This window comes from Protopterus annectens, chromosome 10.part0, assembly GCF_019279795.1.
Source record: "Protopterus annectens isolate FY-2018-M chromosome 10.part0, PAN1.0, whole genome shotgun sequence".
NCBI lineage: Eukaryota > Metazoa > Chordata > Ceratodontiformes > Protopteridae > Protopterus > Protopterus annectens.
Genome location: NC_056744.1, coordinates 1,715,231,302 through 1,715,249,667, shown reverse-complemented (window position 1 = coordinate 1,715,249,667; position 18,366 = coordinate 1,715,231,302). Strand labels below are relative to the sequence as shown.

General features: G+C 40.3%; 1 protein-coding gene across 1 annotated transcript in view; it reads left to right on the top strand.

Annotated features, from left to right (window-relative positions):
- LOC122814461 (zinc finger protein 850-like) overlaps window positions 1-18,366 on the top strand; it is a 402,252-nt gene that overhangs the window by 213,625 nt on the left and 170,261 nt on the right. Inside the window, exon 5 of the mRNA XM_044087041.1 lies at window positions 1,261-1,356. Within this exon, the coding sequence (XP_043942976.1) occupies window positions 1,261-1,356 (96 nt within the window). The remainder of the gene's footprint in view (window positions 1-1,260; window positions 1,357-18,366) is intronic.

The following is an 18,366-nucleotide window of genomic DNA, read 5'->3' as shown; positions in this document are numbered from 1 at the left end:
GTGAAGCTTTTATTTCTAGGTCCTCTTTGGAAACGGTTATTTTGCTTAATAGTGGTTATTAAGGTTTAATTAGTAGAAGTAAACATTATGGAAATAGAATACAGTTGGCAAATGGGTTTATGTAGTCTGTAAATGTTCTCAGCTTTTAGGGTGGTTACAACAAGGCGTGGGTTAATCATCTTATCTAAGATTTATAATGCAAAACCTTCTGCTGCTTATGTCACAGCAAAAGTACATAGAATTATATTATATGTTTGATCTACTTCAATCTTCTCACTTGGAATTGTTAAACAGTAACATCAGATAACCTAAGGCCTGACTGTGTTTTTATTATTTAACTGTTTAGAACTCCCAATGCTTTTTGTTTCACTTGTTTTCTCCTTTCATTTCTCTTTTAATAGGAATAATGTTTGTTAATGTTTTTTACAGTAAGTTAAGATGGGAACATTTAAATAATAAGTATTTATCAATAACTATTCATTTAATAATGTGGTTTCTGTTGTATCACACTGGAGGTTAACTTGTAACATGTTAGAATCATTAGCTTTATGCCATCAAATAAGGACACTGGCAGGTCTGTGGTCTTGAAGTCCTCAAATGCTGTTTAATTTCATTTCCAGCTACAATAAGCAGGAGAAGTGAGGCTGTAATGTTTCGTCTTATTGTTTATCTCCTTCATTCACTTTGCATGACAGATGCCTTACATATTCTTAAGCATTTTACTTGCACTGTACTTTAAATTTAGGATTAATTGAAGTGCTGACCTTCTGTACACATTGATGATAAGGGCACTGGACAAAATGTAGTGTCGGGATGTTAGAGTCCACAGCATATCCAAAAGGCTGTGACATTGATAGAACAGTTGCCAGGAGTTTATCAGCCATTGCTTAATTTAGTGTCTGGCTAGGGTTGTGCTACACAGGGCAACTGTCTGCAGTTTTGTTTCTCCATGTATATTCTCACTTCATTGGTAGTTGTACAATGGAGGCAATTCCTTTTCTCAGGATTTCTCTCTGCTGCCCATAAAACTTATGATTAATGGACATCCTGTTGTATGTATTGCAGTTCATAAAAATACATAACAGTTTTGCATATGCGTCACTTGTTTTCTTGCAGTATACAACACTCTGTATATTTCTGTCCATTCTGGTGTTCTTTCCGGATTAAGATAAGTTTAGTACCCTTTGTAGCATTTTTGTAAACTGTATTTTGTGCAGTCCATATTCCTGATGATTTGTTTTTGTATTTTAATATCCATAGGACAAGCTAAAGTCAGAGTTATTGTCCCTGCAACTAAAAGTCAAGGACCTTAAAGATTTGCAAAACAAGAATGAAAAGGAACTTGTGGACGTACAAGTAAGTAAACTGACTGGTAGCTGCTCTGATGGATGTCTTGAGTGCAGGTTGTCAGTAGCAGAGGCACTGGAACAACTTCTGTGGCTTGCACATCCTTTTCATGTTACTTTAAAACTAATTTCATGTCCTGAACATTTTACTGGTTGTCGGGGAGTAGAGAGAGGTCACTAGTTTTGCCACAGTTCATGGTTTTGTATAACTAATAAAGAAAATGAATTAATAAAGAAAATGAATTGTGAGATTATGCTCTTGCTAAATCAAAATTGGAGGCACTGCTTAAAGTTTAGTTGCTCCTTTTGCATCTGAGCAATTTGTTTGAAAATTATTAATTTAATGAATAGATAAGAATGCATTTATTTATTTATGCATAGTGTTGATCATTTAAACATTGTAGGTAAAATCATTATAATGTGAAAAAGGGAAAAAAAACATAAAACAGTTGGGCTATCTCACAAATAGTTTTAATGGAGCCTTTAAGTCTGGTTATAGTGCTCACTGGGTGACCCAGGGGGGCAGAGCTCGGTACGTCTGCTTCTCAGATTGGTTCTGCAGGATAGTTTCCTGTTGTATGCCTTCCTTGTACAGTCTTCATGTCCTTCTTTTATCTATCAGTCCTAGCTGGGTGTCCAGGCTTCCTCCCATATTCTAAAGACATGCATGTATTTCAATTTGCACCCTTACAAATTTCACATAGGGAATTTACAATCCTCCAAATTGCCCACAGGTGTGTCTACAGTATGTGTGTGCCTCAGGGAATGCATTGCTGTGATGGCACCAATGCTACTACGGGGATTGGGGGGACCACTGGCCACAAGGGATAATTCTCTATAATGGCATCAATGTTACTGTGGGGATAGTGTGGGGATATACACTAGACTTAAAGTGCCCAAAGGCGCATACAGCATGACAGGGATTGAGAGTAAAGCACCAGACACCAGCCCTTACATTCTTTAGTGCCATAATAACACCAACAGTAGTACAGTAGATGGGGGGGGGGTACACTAGACCACTAGGGCTGACATCAATGGTAGTACAGAGGATGGGGGGAACCCCTAGACCACTAGGGCTAACTCCTTAGAGTGTTGTAAACTCACTGACATCGTAATGGGGATTGGAAGGTGGGGGATGCACTAGACCATGAGGGCTGACACCAATGGTAGTACAATGGATGGGGGAACCACTAGATCACTAGGGCTGACACCAATAGTAGTAGAGAGCATGAGGAAACCACTAGACCACTAGGGCTGACACCAGCAGTAGTACAGAGCATGGGGGAACCACTAGACCACTAGGGCTGACACCAATGGTAATATAGAGCATGGGAGGGGAACCACTAAACATTAGGGCTAACATCAATGGTAGTACAGAGCATGTGGAGAACCAGTAGACCAATTGGGGTGACTCTTTAAAGTGTTGTAAACTCGCTGACATTGTAATGGGGATTGGAGGGTGGGGGATAAACTAGACCACCAAGGCTATAGTCATACATGCTGTAATGGCACTAAAGTATTACTGGATGTGGGGGCCATGGGAGGGTAGGTAAGTGGCTGGTACCCCATTCAGGATTTATTCTCTCCTTTATACTTGTCAGTTGATCACCTAGACTTTGGTTTGCCGGTAATTCTTTATCGGCTGGAATCAATATGAGAGAATGAATGAATGAATGAATGAATGAATGAATGAATGAATGAATGGATACTAGAAGTGCCTCAAATACTAATTGGCTGTTGAAGCCAGAATCTTTGCAAGGTGCAATTGTATCATTGTTTTTTCAAGGAGTATGTGATTTGTGTGGTAAGTCGTAACCTGTGAAGCACCAGCTCACAGGAGGTTTCTCTAAGTAATGTTATACCTGGAAAAGGGTAGTATCTGTCTCACTGTGGCTTTTGTACTGATGTTAGCTGATTCATACGCATCTGTTATGAGGGCTCCACTCAAAACATACAAAACACAAACTAATCAGCCTAAAATGATTGAGTAAAACTGCTCCAGGTCTATTAAGCAATACAAAATTACCATCCTTTTTTTTTTTTGTAGGGTGTACTATATGGAGATTTAAATAGACTAACTCCATGGTCAGATAACTATGGAGAAAAGAGAAACACCTTACATAGGTTCATAGGTTACTACTAGGCTAACTGCCCTTGTTGGCCATTTTAAGCCTAGTCAATTACCCCATGTGAGAATCAAACCCTGCACCTTGTGTCTATAAGGTAAACAGATTAACCATTAGGCCACCCTCCCAACCCTATTTACAAGGTTGAAAACAGTAGCTACACAAAGTGCATGTCAAATCATTTAACAGAAATTATGTTTGGTTAAAATTAACTGTGGTGAATTGAGAAATCTGCGGAATAGCAGTCACTCAGTAGTTGTTGACGAGATGTACAGTAATCCTCCCAAAATGGTGTGTGTGTATATATATATATATATATATATATATATATATTTGGATCACTTCACCTAAAGACCATTTCACTGACACTCATTTCACTGAGATCAAATCACCTAAAGTTCATTTCGCCTAAAACTCATTTCACTGACAAGTAGTACTCTAAGGCAAGTCAAAGGTATATGTCCTTTCCCCAATGTAGTGCGATCCTGGTGTTAGCATATATATATATATATATATATATATATATATATATATATATATATATGTTGGGGGCATAACCCCACGACCTAGTTAGCTTTTACCAAATAATGTAAAACAAAACCAGACAACATAAAACCAATATAGTTGGAGGGCTACACCCCCCCAATGTGGGGGCGCTGTGCCCCCTATGCCCCAACTATATATACTAACACCAGGATCTCACTACAGTGAGGAAAAGGACATATACCTTTGACTTGCCTTAGAGTACTACTTGTCAGTGAAATGAACTTTCAGAGAAATGAATTTTAGGTGATTTGGTCTCAGTCAAATGGGTTTCAATGAAATGGTCTTTAGGTGAAGTGATACAAATCCCTATATGTGTGTGTGTGCATATGTGTATACATATATATATATATATATATATATAAAATGTGTGTGTGCGCGTCTCTCTCTCTCTCTATGTGTATATATATATATATATATATATATATATATATATATATATATATATATATATAAAATGTTGTTGTGTCTTTCGGCTTTTCCTGGTAAGGGGTCGCCACAGTGGAACTCCGGTCCGCTAATGATTGGCAGTAGATTTGTATGTACCGAGTTGCCAGCTCTGACGCACAACCTTTCAACGAAGGTATGCCCATTCACGCATGTCTCCAAACAGAGGACGGTCTAGATGAGAATCAAACAGGACAACATCTTACTGTGAGGCGACAATGCTACTGCAGCACTGCAGTGTGTATATATATATATATATATATATATATATATATATATATATATATATATATATGTATGTATGTATGTATATATATATATATATATATATATATATGTATATATATATATATATATATATATATATATATATATATATATATATATATATATATATATATATATATATATATATATAAAAATATATTTTATTTTTAAACAGCATTGAGTCACCATCCCAGCATGGTGTATGTACTCGGTACTGAGTCACTATCCCAGCATGGTGTAAGTAATCAGCGCTAAGTCACCATCCCAGTGTGGTGTATGTAATCAGCACTGAGTCACCATCCCAGCGTGGTGTATGTAATCCTCACTGATTCACCATCCCAGCATGGTGTATGTAATCGTCACTGAATCCCCATCCCAGCACGATGTATGTAATTGGCACTGAGTCACCATCCAAGCACGGTGTATGTAATCGGCACTGAGTCACCGTCCCAGCACGGTGTATGGAATCGGCACTGAGTCACCGTCCCAGCACGGTGTATGGAATCGGCACTGAGTCACCGTCCCAGCACGGTGTATGTAATCGGCACTGAGTCACCGTCCCAGCACGGTGTATGTAATCGGCACTGAGTCACCGTCCCAGCACGGTGTATGTAATCGGCACTGAGTCACCGTCCCAGCACGGTGTATGTAATCGGCACTGAGTCACCGTCCCAGCACGGTGTATGTAATCAGCACTGAGTCCCCATCCCAGCACGAAGTATGTAATTAAGCAATAACCAATGAGTGGGAGTGTGTTTATTAAGGATTTACCCACGGTTGGTGTGGTTTGATCATGAGGGTGAAGCTGTGTTGTATACCTGTAGCATTGCTGTATAACCCCTCCCCAAAGTACTGTGTCATTGACGAGGAGGGAGCACACACTACTGTGCCATGTACCCTTAGCATCTTCGATAGCTTCAGCCATCATAACACCTTGTTATTCATGAGCAGTACCTCCCTGCTGTGTATCTACTTGAAAGTTGCTCCCCAGAATGCCTTGTGTGCTGTTAAAATTAGATGCACACAGCCTGTGACGATTTGTTCCCTGACTGTTAATCACAGATGATATGAAAACGTAGCCTCCTATACTGTTGTACACCTTTTAAAACATAAAATCACAGCACTGGTGATTTAGCTGTACAAATAAACAAATCCAAAAGATGGTAGGAGCATCTGGAGAAAAAAGACTTGCCACTTCACTATCCCTCAGAGAACTAATGCTTACCCTACAGCATTCAGTGCATAGATAAAGGTCTGGCTTCAAACTGCATAGAACATTGCATTTTATCTAATTATAATACCTACAAGTAGAGAAAGGTAGTACCACATAAACATCTGCCCCTTGGATTTCACTATGCTATGAAGGAGTCACTTTGATGATCCATTTTCCTTGCCCATATCCAAGCCACTACATCTCTGATAACATATCGATAGCATTGCAGGAATATGCAGGCAGAGCCATAGCTATGTCATCTGTTTCCCTGTGCACTTCCCAAGCTAGCATCCCCAATCCAAATTTGAGGACCAAATAAAAAAAAAAAGTCTCTCAACTTTCTACTGTAATTGTAGCAAACTCCTTGCTACAATTACTATCACGCTGAGCTCCTAACTACAACTGTGAATCCAGTATCAGCGATCATTTAAAAAGCCACAAATGGCTTCTTAACTAAGTGCCAGTGCTGTAGTCACACCCCACTTGCAACTGTCGGTCATACTCCCTAACAGCTTGTACTGGGGGTAACCACCCCTCATCCTACTTCCCTAGCAATGACTCTGTATGGCAGTACTACCAATGGATCATCTGATACAGACTGTAAGGAAATGGTTGGGAGGTCTGGTTAGACATCATCAAGGATCCACCTATGCATTCACTATGTGGATGAAGCATGGCATGAAAGTTGCGTTTTCACACTTCTAAGTTGGTAATAAACAGAAAAAGATGAGACGAACTGGGTTTGACCTCATGAGCGACCTATGCAGAATTGCTCACAGAGGCCCTGTACGACCATGTAAATGGCTACATAAAAGCTACTGTACCTACTAGACCTAAGCCTAAAACAAACCACACTGGTGGAATCTTATCCTTAATAGGGTATATAACAAAAAGAATAAAATCAGGAAGAGCAACTCCCACAATGATAAGAGCTCTTTAAAATAATAGGAAACTGAGGACTAGTTAAGTCCAACAAGGTCATTTACAGGGTCAAGCTAGTCTCACAGGCCAAGGACAACTACAAGGCATTTTACAACTTGATCCAAAACCTTAAAGACAGCACATAGTGTACCAAACTGGTGGTCGGTCAGTGCTGCCACCTGCACAGAGCACAGCAACATAGTGAATCTGCTGGCTGACAAATTCAGCTCAGATTTCACCCCCTTAGTCCTCACTTCCTCCCCTCTTGAAATACTTACTAGCATAAACCCCCAACTATTAGCAGGAAGTGGGTCCTGGTGCCACACACTAAAGCCAAAAGCACAGCCTCAGTGGGCCCCAATAGTATCCTGTGATATATCATAAATAGCTGTCAGGACCACTTGAGCCACTTGTAGCCTTAAAACAGGCTTTGTTCCACAAGAATGGAGGACTGCAGTAGTTGTCCTATTTCCCAAGGGTGGAGCATCATCTGACCCTAAAAACTATAGACTCATCCATTTGACTAGTCTACTATACTTAGCCATGGAATGAATTATCACGGAAATGATCAACAAAGACTTAGCCTACAGACACTGGACTCAACCCAATTTGGCTTTGTCAGGGGGAAGTCATGTCTACTAAACCTGATGAACTTCTTTGAGAAGGTCATCAAGGCAGTGGATGAGGGAAAAACCTGACTAAGGTGTTTGACACAATGCCACACTCGGGTATAGTTGACAAATTCACTGGACTGGGCATAAACCCTTACATAACTCACTGGATTACCATCTGGCTCACAGACAGAACCCAGGAAGTCAGGATTGGTGAGATTACTACCACTTAGAGACCAGTCACTCACGCCTCCATGCTGGAACACTCCTATTTGGCATTTACATCTTGGAGGCAAGTCTAATGCCCAGGGCCGTTGGCTGACCAAGTTCACTCAGGACTGCAAATTGGGACCCGTCATAGATTTCTTCCATGACCCAAACATTGTACAAGAGGGTCTAACATAGGCAAATTACTGGTGGCAAAGTCGCAACTCATAGGTTCATAGGTAGGTACTAGGCTATTGGCCCTAGGACCTGTATAAGCCTAGCCAAAAAGGTACCCTGGCTTTCGCCACCCAAGAAAATTATTTTCCTATGCCCCTGTCGAGCAAAGCCACAGAAGTGATCCCCGGGGTGTATTTCCCATTTCCCATCCAATCATCAAGATTTTTCTTGAACAGTGCTAATGAGGAGCTATTGCCAATATATGCATTATAGTGCCTTTTGGGAAAAATAACCACCCACGCTAATTACTCTGTCGATAAGACACCCCTAAGAGCTGACCTGGTAGTCAGGGATCTGGGACCATATGTAGACAGTGATATGGATTTTGGTCAGATGTTGGAGAAGGTAGTGAGAAAATCATTCTATGTCTCCCAACTTATAAGTAAGGGCATGGTATCGAGGTCCAAGGAAGTCTTAGTGCCACTTTATTTGGTCCCTTTTAGACCCATCATTGAGTGTAATGCCCCCTTCAGCATGTACCTGACCAGACATGTGCAACAATTGGAATGCCCACAAAGGTTCCTTACCAGGAGAATTCAGTTTATGAACGCATTGTTCTGTATGGATCACCTTCGAGTCTGATCTCTATATAATGTCTCCCACATGTTACTGAGAGGCAGTCTATATCTGGCATGCAAGACATCCTTGTATCCAGCTCTGATGGACATTTTGCACACCTGCAAAACAAACAGCATTAGAGCCACTAGATCCAAGGAGTTAAATTTTGCCTTCAACATAAATAATGCATGTTGGTGAGACAGATATGTGTCTCAGAGGATTCCCATGCTCTGGAACAGGCTCCCCATTCATGCGAAGCAGACTCCATCCATAATCCTATTTAAGTGTAATCTTGACCAATGGATGGGAAATCAGAAATTCACCCGGGTCTGGCCCCCATGTCTCTGATAGACAGAAGTAGTCAGTAATGCCCAAACTGGGATACCCTCCGTCACATAACCTTTAGAAACTTCCTAACTAACATATCCCTCTTAATAAATGTCCATGATAAATAGGGGCATAATTGGGTTGGATTGCATGGCTAGGTTAACAACCATCAGGGCCTTTATAAGCCTAGTAAGTAACTATTTACCAATAAGGTTGATGGATGTTGGCAGGCAATTTTGTTTGGTGGTAGTTGAACCGCATATGTTTCTATTTGACGTTGTGGCTTTTAGTTTTTGGATTGATAAAAGGTAAACTGGAAGTTGTGATTCTGTGTTTCTGAACATAAAACCATACTTTTATGGTTGTTCAGTGATATCAGGAGTGAAATGATGTAATTCCACATCAAGTTGCATATATTTCTGATGAGTTCTGTTTATAGAGTTTAGAACATTAATGAAATGTTTGAGATCAAGTCTATTCATATTTCCCGAATGGCAGAGCTTTGCAGATCTTGCTAATGCACCAGGATGCAGAAGCAGTAATACAGTCACTGAAGGTGTCATCCGTCACACCAACAACTGTGATTTTGCCAGTAGCAGATGGCGGGATCACCTCTAGTGTGCTTTCCTGCTCTGTGATTATTAGCTGTTCTAGTGAGAGAAATAGGTGGTATGAGGCTAGAAATCTGCAGTGTTTGACTGTTCTTATCCTCTGACATTGTCTAGTCACTGTTCAGTCTCTTATTTGAAGTAAGCCATCACAAAGTCTCATTAGAAATGGTGGGTGGGAATCAGAGGAACAAAGAAAAAGATGTCTGACTTCTTTCTTCTTTTTTTTTGCTTATCCACTGGACCTTGTCCAGTGGCACCCCCTTCTTTGCCATGTCATCCCATTCATAAACCTGTTGGAATGAGAGACCGGCACCCTACAGCTTGGACAAACAGCCTCTTGGCTGGAGGACCTAGTAAGCCATTTCATTCCCCAGGAGACTTTGGCACTGGAAGGGAAGGAGCAAGGCAGTTTATCAAACTTGGTGGGCTCCTGCTTGTCCTGGTGTTGCTACAACCTGCAGTAGCTCACTGGAGATCCACTTGTTCTGCTGACCACGAGGATCATTCATACATGCTTCTGCCCACATGTGCAATCTAAACTGTTGGCAGTTCATACATGCATGCTTCTGCCCACATGTGCAATCTAAACTGTTGGCAGTTCATGCATGCATGCATGCTTCTGCCCACATGTGCAATCTGTTGACAGTGCATGCATGCATGCATCCACCACATGTGCAGTCTGAACTTTTGGCAGTTCATGCATGCATGCTTCTGCCCACATGTGCAGTCTGAACTGTTGGCAGTTCATAATCTGCATGCTTGACCTCTGTGGGTGTTGCACCTATTACTACCTATACGTACGTATTACCCACACAGTGATCCAAAACCACATGCCTCCCCCCATACCCCAGGATGGCTGAATGAAGCCACCCACTGTGATCTTTCCCTCCCCACCCCCTCGGGTGCCTGTGCCACTAATCAAAGACACATTGTCTGTATCACAGTCAAGACACCATCTCTGTTACCATGGAAATGAGGTGATTTGTATAGATTTTTAAATCTAAATAAGAATGGATTCATTATGTGCACAGTAGGTTACTTACTTTTCAGAATGACTGACGGAGTAATGAAAAACAGAAAGTCTGTAGCTTTGTTTCTGTTTCCCATAAGTCAGCATGATTACTAGCAGTGGTGGAAACATTTTGATTTGTGAACCAATTTACTAACACATCTACAATGTCAGAAAGTTGTAAATGTTTCCAGCCTGGCAAGATATTTCTTTTTTTTTGGAATTTATTGCATTAATATGTACAAGTTTATGACCTCTAATTTTTTATGACTTCTAAAAATTGACTAGATGTTGTTGTAAGAAGTTGTATTGGTAGAATATGGGCATGATGTGAGTTGGAAGCCTGTAAAGAGTGAAATAAGTGATATAAAGGCTGCTTCATATCTTAGTTATATTATCTAAAAAAAGTGTGTGGAGCTTTTCTACCAGGAGAAAAAACTAGTAGCCTATTTTTCATTTGTGTTTCAACTGCATTATCACTTCATCTTCAATTTTTATTAGAGTGCTTTTTAACAAAGTGCCTTATAAAGAAGTGAAGTAATACACAAGAAATACAGAAACTGTATGTAACAGTAAACTAAAACCTAAAATTACTCTTTAAGTATGTGATACTGACATTGTTGATCTTTTCGGCTTTTCCTGGTTAGGGGTCGCCACTGCGGAACTCCGGTCCGCTAATGATTGGCAGTAGATTTTTATGGTGCCGAGTTGCCAGCCTGATGCCCAACCTTCAGCGAAGGCACGCCCATTCATGCATGTCTTTCGGAGGCCACTCGACCGCGGGGAGGACATGCAGACTCCACACAGAAGGCACTCCAGCCATGAATTGAACAGGAAGAACCTCTTGCTGTGAGGCAACAAGGCTACCGCTGTATCACCATGGCTTGTATCATGTAATACTGACATTAAACTACAGTAAAGCAAACCAGTGGTAAAGTCATAAACTAGCATTTAAAACATATCCAGTGAAAACCATTCCTAAGATGAAAATCAACAGTTGAGTGGAATGGAGTGATACTTTGCTTGTTCTGTAGGTATAAATGGAAACTTATTTGACGGTATAGAATTCTGTGTCTTGATTAAACATTGTAACCTGCAGCTGTAATGGATGTGGTGGTGATAGCCTGAATGCATACTGGCATCAGAAGGATTTGTGCTATACAAGAAGGAGGCTTATGGCGTGGCATGTTATGATTGGCTATTATGTGATAATTTCTGATTGGCTGCTCAAGTAAGAGAGGTAGCTCTAGTCAGTAAATATGGCATGTTAGCTTAAGAAAGGAGGAAGGGTAGCTGGTGCAGGTATGGAGGAAGAACATCCACGCTTATGGAAAAATGCAGTAAATTATTTTCAGGGTTTAGGATTTTGAGTGTGTGCATGCTCTAGAGATTTAGCAGGTAATATTAACTGTGATATTTGATCTTTGAGAAAACGGGTAGTAATGGAATATACTAAGACAAAATGGGGGTGTCTATTTTAGACTGGTCCAGAGGTCACAGTAAGACAGGTGGCTTAAAGGTAGATGTGGAAATATCCTGTAGAAGGACAACTGATGACCAGATGCAGTTATTTGACAGTGGTTCTATTGTAGCACATGTAATTCTGGGAGGGTGGACTGGTGAGCTTTGGGATTTTATGCTGTGTACCTTACTTAGAGATCTTTGTACAGGATGCTGAAGTTCTGTCATTGGTACTAAACTTGGGAAGTGCTCTTTTCTGAATGGAAATGTCAAAATCTGAAATGTCTGTATAGGCCACAGAATTTAGGTGAAGATTCTAGTCAACAAGAGCACAAGGTGATTACAGCTTTTGATTAACAAAATATTTGATAGTACATTTGTAGCCTGTTGTAGATAGCTGTCAGCTAATGTAGCTCACAGACAGGGTAATGCCACAACATATTTTTGTTGATACATAGATGGATTTATACATGGGAACCTCTACTGGAGAAATGCTGTTTGTATCCGACATGATGCATACATGTGTTCTGTTCAAAACATCCCCAAGAAGAGAAGAAAATTCAGCAGTGACATACAGGTGGTTGTGCTGTGTATTATAATGTTACAAAGATTATGTCAGACAACTTTCCAGGAAGGTGGATTTAGACGCCCTTTATAACTGGGTACACTTGTGGAACGTAGGCTATACAAACAGGCCTTCTTTATAGGGTAACACTGCACACATTACTAAACCCACCACTATGGTCTGGGAACACTATACCTGTTTGGAAGTTAACAGATCAGTATAAACTCTTGAGTTCATGAGACTGAGTGTCTTGTATGCCTTGCAGCAGTTACTCAGGCCAGCACCCAGTGGATGCAAGGCTATGAAACTTATCCCAAATAGGGCACAAGCCTACAGCAGGACTCACACTTACAAGACGTTCGCATCTGGGGGTCATTTGGGGAAAACACTGTTTTACATATATTATGTCTTGTGAGTATGGGAGGAAAAAGGAACACCTACAAAACCCTGCCTTGACCAAATTTGGAAGTGCAGACTTTGTACTGAAAGCACCCCAAATGAGAACCAAAGGGAGGATTGATGAACAGTGAGGTAGCAGAGATAACTGTTTTCCCATGAAACACCACAGTGGCACAATATACTCACATGTATACATGTCCTGTAAAACAACCATTTTACCCTGCTTCACAATCTATTTCTAACATTTAGTTCGTTATTTCCCAGGTCTTCCTACCTTCTGTATAAATTTCCTTCCACTACTTTCCTCAGATTTTGTTACTGGACAGGTGACCGAGACAAAGTGCACTTATGAATGAAAAAAATGTCAAAAGTGTACTGGATGACAACACAAAATAATTTTTCATTGGAGACAACTTCCCCTATCCCCATGGTGAGGGATGCTCTCCTAGAACCCTATAAATATGTCTAGAATTTCTGTATCATGGAGGTAAGAAAATATTCTTTCTTGCACACTTCTGTTAACTTTTCTGCCCCCCGTAGTGATGCAGAGAACTGCAACCCAGAGCTAATATCGCTGGAATCACTGTATCATGGGGGGGGGTAGGAAATATTCAACCTTGCCTCCCCACCACTATTTCTGCAGCCTTTTTATGTCATAGTATCCACAAATCCTTTTTTTTTTTTTTTGGCTCATTTTTTCACTTTTTTTACTTCCCACAAGTGGAGTTTATTCTGCAAAACGTAGAATTCTTTACCTTCGTCCACCCTTTTATCATCATATTCATTTTCCCTTTTCCTGTTTGAAAGTGGTCCATCCCTTATTTTCATAAACTTCCTTCATTTCACAGTGCCATTTTTTTCCTGTTTACATGCATCTTTGTCCTTCCATTCACATTTTATTTCCATTCGTGGTCACAATTTTGTTTTGGCTTACCTCTACCATTTCCTTTAGCCCAGTTATCCCCATTTTATTCATATACTTTTCTCGTTTGTGTGTCAGCTTTATTGTATTAACTGCTCTCTGTACAAGTTGCATCACTATACTTTAGTTTTGAACATGTGGGTAGACTTTGTCAAAAGGATCTTTTTTCATCCACTGTCTGTTTGCAATCAGGTCAGTAAGAAATGGTATAAAACACAGCTCTCCATACATGTGACAAATGCAGGCAAGGCATTGGTACTGAGGAGAATCATTCTTTCTGCATGATTGATGCCTAGATACAAAGATAAAATAATTGGTTTCAACAGCCATTTAAATAGTTGGTGTCATTCCAGGCAGATCCAGTATGTGTCACAAGATGCTCGACAATCCAACTTTCTTTACGAAGGATGGCCTGCGACTTCCACATACTGGTGAAAGACTTTGCTGCCTCCAGTCCCTTTTTTTTAGGCAGAGTCAAACTAATGGACATTACAACATAAAAGTATCTAGCCCAAAACTGGATCGTATTAAGATGACTCTGCTCAATACCAGAAGTTTCAGCAACAAACTGACATTGATGCTGTCCTGCATTTGGTACACATCCATATTTGTGTAGTTACTGAGACTTTGCTTAAATGTAAAGAAGACTCTTCCTCCATGCCTAGGTTTTGCTGCTACCTTAGGAACTAGTATCAACTGTGGTGACAATTCAATATCAATTGGAGACCATATCACCTCCAGACACCTACAAACTGAACTCTTAGAGAACTCCAAATCACAATAAATGGGACCAATTTTCACCTTCTAGACTGTTACAGGATACCATGCAGGTCTCTTGAAAGTCATCATTGATTATTAAATACACTCAGAGAAATCCCTGCTTAACAATAACTCTGTTATTTTGGGAGACTAACTAGCTGTGAATAAACTGTAGCACCTACACCTCTGATATGGGGTAGGGCATAGACAGACATTCTTGGTTTTAATAAACAGATACTTAAAGAACCCACTAAATGACATAATATTTTCAATGTAGTCCTTACCAATATAGACACTTCTTGCCCTATTCCCCTGGGATCACCTTCCCCTTGTTAAGTTGGTCCATAAAGTAGTGACTTTCACCTTCTAAATATCTAAAGCCCTTGCATCAAATATCTTGGAGTTCAATGATTTTAAAGACAGTAACCTCAACAAATTCTATAACAGGTTCTCAAACTCTACGCTTGGCAGTAACGGCCCCAGGATTTCTACACCCATTTAGGTAAGTGAAGAGAGCTGACAGTCCAAACAGAACAAAGTATCATGGGAAATTAAAAAACTAACCACCATGGTGGTACACCAGCATAAATATATTTACAGTAAAAGAAATAAAAATCCTTAAATTATACTGCAGTTCCATAACTCTTCATACCTAGGAGTCAATCAGAAATACTTCTAAAAACCTGAAAAATAATGCTAGTTTTATTAAAGCAGTCCATGAACATAAATTAACATCTGAAGCTAAACAGAATTATAAATCCTTCTTTAGCTATGTTAGGAAACTACAGAATGACACTCAACTTTGCTCTGAACATACTCAAAATGGCGCCACCTATTCAGACCCAATAGACATTTCCAGTATAAGAGCAAACATGTTCAGTACGAATTTTAGACTTCTGTCCAAAGTCCACCTATCCCTGAATTCCTTAAACCCCTCATCATCTCAAAGGAACCTTTACCAAAGGTGTTTTCTAAGAATAAAAATACTTCTTCCGTGGGATCTGATAATATATCTGGTAGTTTAATAAACAGTGCCCTTGCAGAGCATGTCCTCAAACTTTTCAACCTAAGTTTAAATGTGTTATGTCTCTGATGTTTAGTGCACTGAAGTAGTGATACCACACCATAAGGGTGACTCTGTTAACCCTGGGAAATATAGATCCATCAGCCTGACTAGTCTCAAATGCAAAGCCACCAAAAATCCTATTAGACTTTATCCACAGCAGTTTGGCTTTGTCAAAGTAGATCCTGCCTAATGAATTTGGTTAACTTCTTTAAGAGGGTCACACAGGCTGTTAGTAGTCATGCTGTTCCTGTGGCATATTTTGACCTGGACAAGGAATCTGGCACCATACCCCTTTGCTGGCATGTAAGTAAGCTTAACAATTAAAAAAATCGATCCTTATATGATGAAATGGATAGCAAGCTGGATAAAAGGCAGAACTTACACATTGTAAGCCACAGGTGTCTCATCTGAAAGGATGAAGGTGACCAGTGGTGACCCACAGGGCTCTGTGCAGAAGCCCTCTTTTTCTGCTTTTATTTTTTCTGATCTGTAGACCAGAAATAAAGACCACTGTCTAACAAAGTTCGCAGACAACTGCAAATTGTGAGTTGCTGTCAAGACCTCCTTTGACTCCCCAACTTTAACTAAGAACTCACACTCATAAATGCCAATGTACTGAAAAATAGGCTGAAGTTAAAGGCAAGGAAAGTGTAATATTGTTGCATATTGTTGATAATCCTTGTCCTTAATAGATACCATGGACAATATCCCACATACATTGATAATATTGTTGGAACCTTGGAACAAGTGTTGATAATTCTCCCCCTTTTGATCATTGTGTACCAACACTAGTCAGAAAACCCTTTTACTTGGTGCAACTAATAGCCAGGGGAATATAATCCAGATCCATAGAGGTAATTGCTTCCTTATATTCAGCATTGATCAGGCCAGTTATTGTGCACAATGCCCCTATTGAAATATATCTCACTTGCCATATCACACAAGTAGAAAGACCACAGAAGGTCCATCCTAAAAAAAGATCATGGTCTTAAATAATCTTAAGTACCAAGGGAGACTTGAAGCAATGCCCCTTTTATTCGGTGTCTTATAAACTTCTGAGCAGAGGTCTATGCATTGCTTTCCATGATATTAGAGACCCAGTTGTCCTGGAGCTCTTGCATCTCCACAAGTCGTATAGTTTCACAAGTACCAGAACCAGAGACCTAACTCTTCACAAGCAGATAAAAAAATGCGAAGGAAAGAGGGGTTCATCACCCAGTGCCTAGACCACTCCTGCAGATTAAGCAATGTGATCCATTACCATCCTTCAAATGGGCCTAGATGATTGGTGGGTAACCACCAATTCACCCCAGGCATGACTGGCCTAGTCCTTCTAAAGAAAGGGTGTGTGGCTAAATAAAGGGGGTGGGGCCTTAGTGCATTTACTGGTAAGGTGTACATGGCCATAAGACTCCATTGACATGAAATTTATGATTCATGTGATACCAGAACATTTTGCTGGCATGTCATTATAAAATAAATCTAATGAATTGGATAGACTCTGTAAATTTATTCCCCTGCATTACTGGAACTGAGATCCATCAACTGTTTGTGTCCTCTGTTAGGCACAGGAAAGGCTTTATCCCTTCTCAGAAAAATGGCTCAAAGGACAACTGACAAGATAATGTGTATCATTTCTCCAGTAATTCTCACTTTAATTTTAATTGTGCTTACATGATAGTTAGTACAGTATGCTCAGGAAAGGACGTGACATGAATGAGAATATGCTATCCTAAGCAGGAGCTCAAACAGACCATTTTGAATCCCCAATTTAAAAAGGAGGTCTTATTGGTCAGCCTTAACAGGGCTTGGATAAACTCTTGAAATGAGCGAAGGATTTTACCATTATGGAGAAACATTATAACCTCAGGTCTCCACCACCTCTTCTTCCAGACAAAACCAACTCAGAAAAAGCTTCCTCTCAAACTAATGAAAGCTGTCAAGCTTTATTCTGTCTGGTTTGCCCTGGCAGTGCCAGCCAAGTTGCTTTAGAATGACTCTTGCAGCCTATCAGATATAGATGTGGCATCCAGAGTTGCTGCTGGTATTGGTGACATTATGCCCTGAATCTATCTTAGTATGGAAGACAGTCATAGAGGACCAGGGTATTCTTGATGTGTCATGTCACTTGTTATAGCTCTTATGTCCTTCTACAATAAGGATCCTTTCAGACCTCAAACTACCTCTGGGGACCACTTGAACATTCCCTGACTCCAGTCTTCAAATAAGAGATGTCCTCATTTGCATTCAAAGTTAAGGGATCTCCCAGTGCTCCTTAGTACTGAAGGAGGTGGAAGGCTTATGTCTCATACCTGACCTCAGTGACTTCAACAGACACATCTAGTGCATCAAGCTGTGGATGGTTACCCTCAACACAGTCATGCCCACTACTTTTGCATGGTGCCTGGATGTTATCACTGGAGAAGATGGTCACCTTTTGGTACATCAGCATCTGGAGTCTGCACAGAAGACTCTTTCAGTTTTCTCAAAGTAGGCACAATTTCAGTATAGAATTCTGTTCTTTTGATTTTCATCCTCAGAGTTGTTACCAAGGTTTGGGATGTTTTAGCTGAAACCTTGCAGGAGAAGGAGCTCCATGTCTTGTATTACCTGCATGTCTAACATCTGCTGGGCATATTGGGGGATTGTTGGTTAGGCCCCTTGGAAGTGACACTTCCATGGTTGCAACACTTGGTGTAACCCTCTCTGATCCTGTCTGAGACTATTCCTTTTATTGATGTGAATTTAGAGGAACTGGACAATACCCAGAA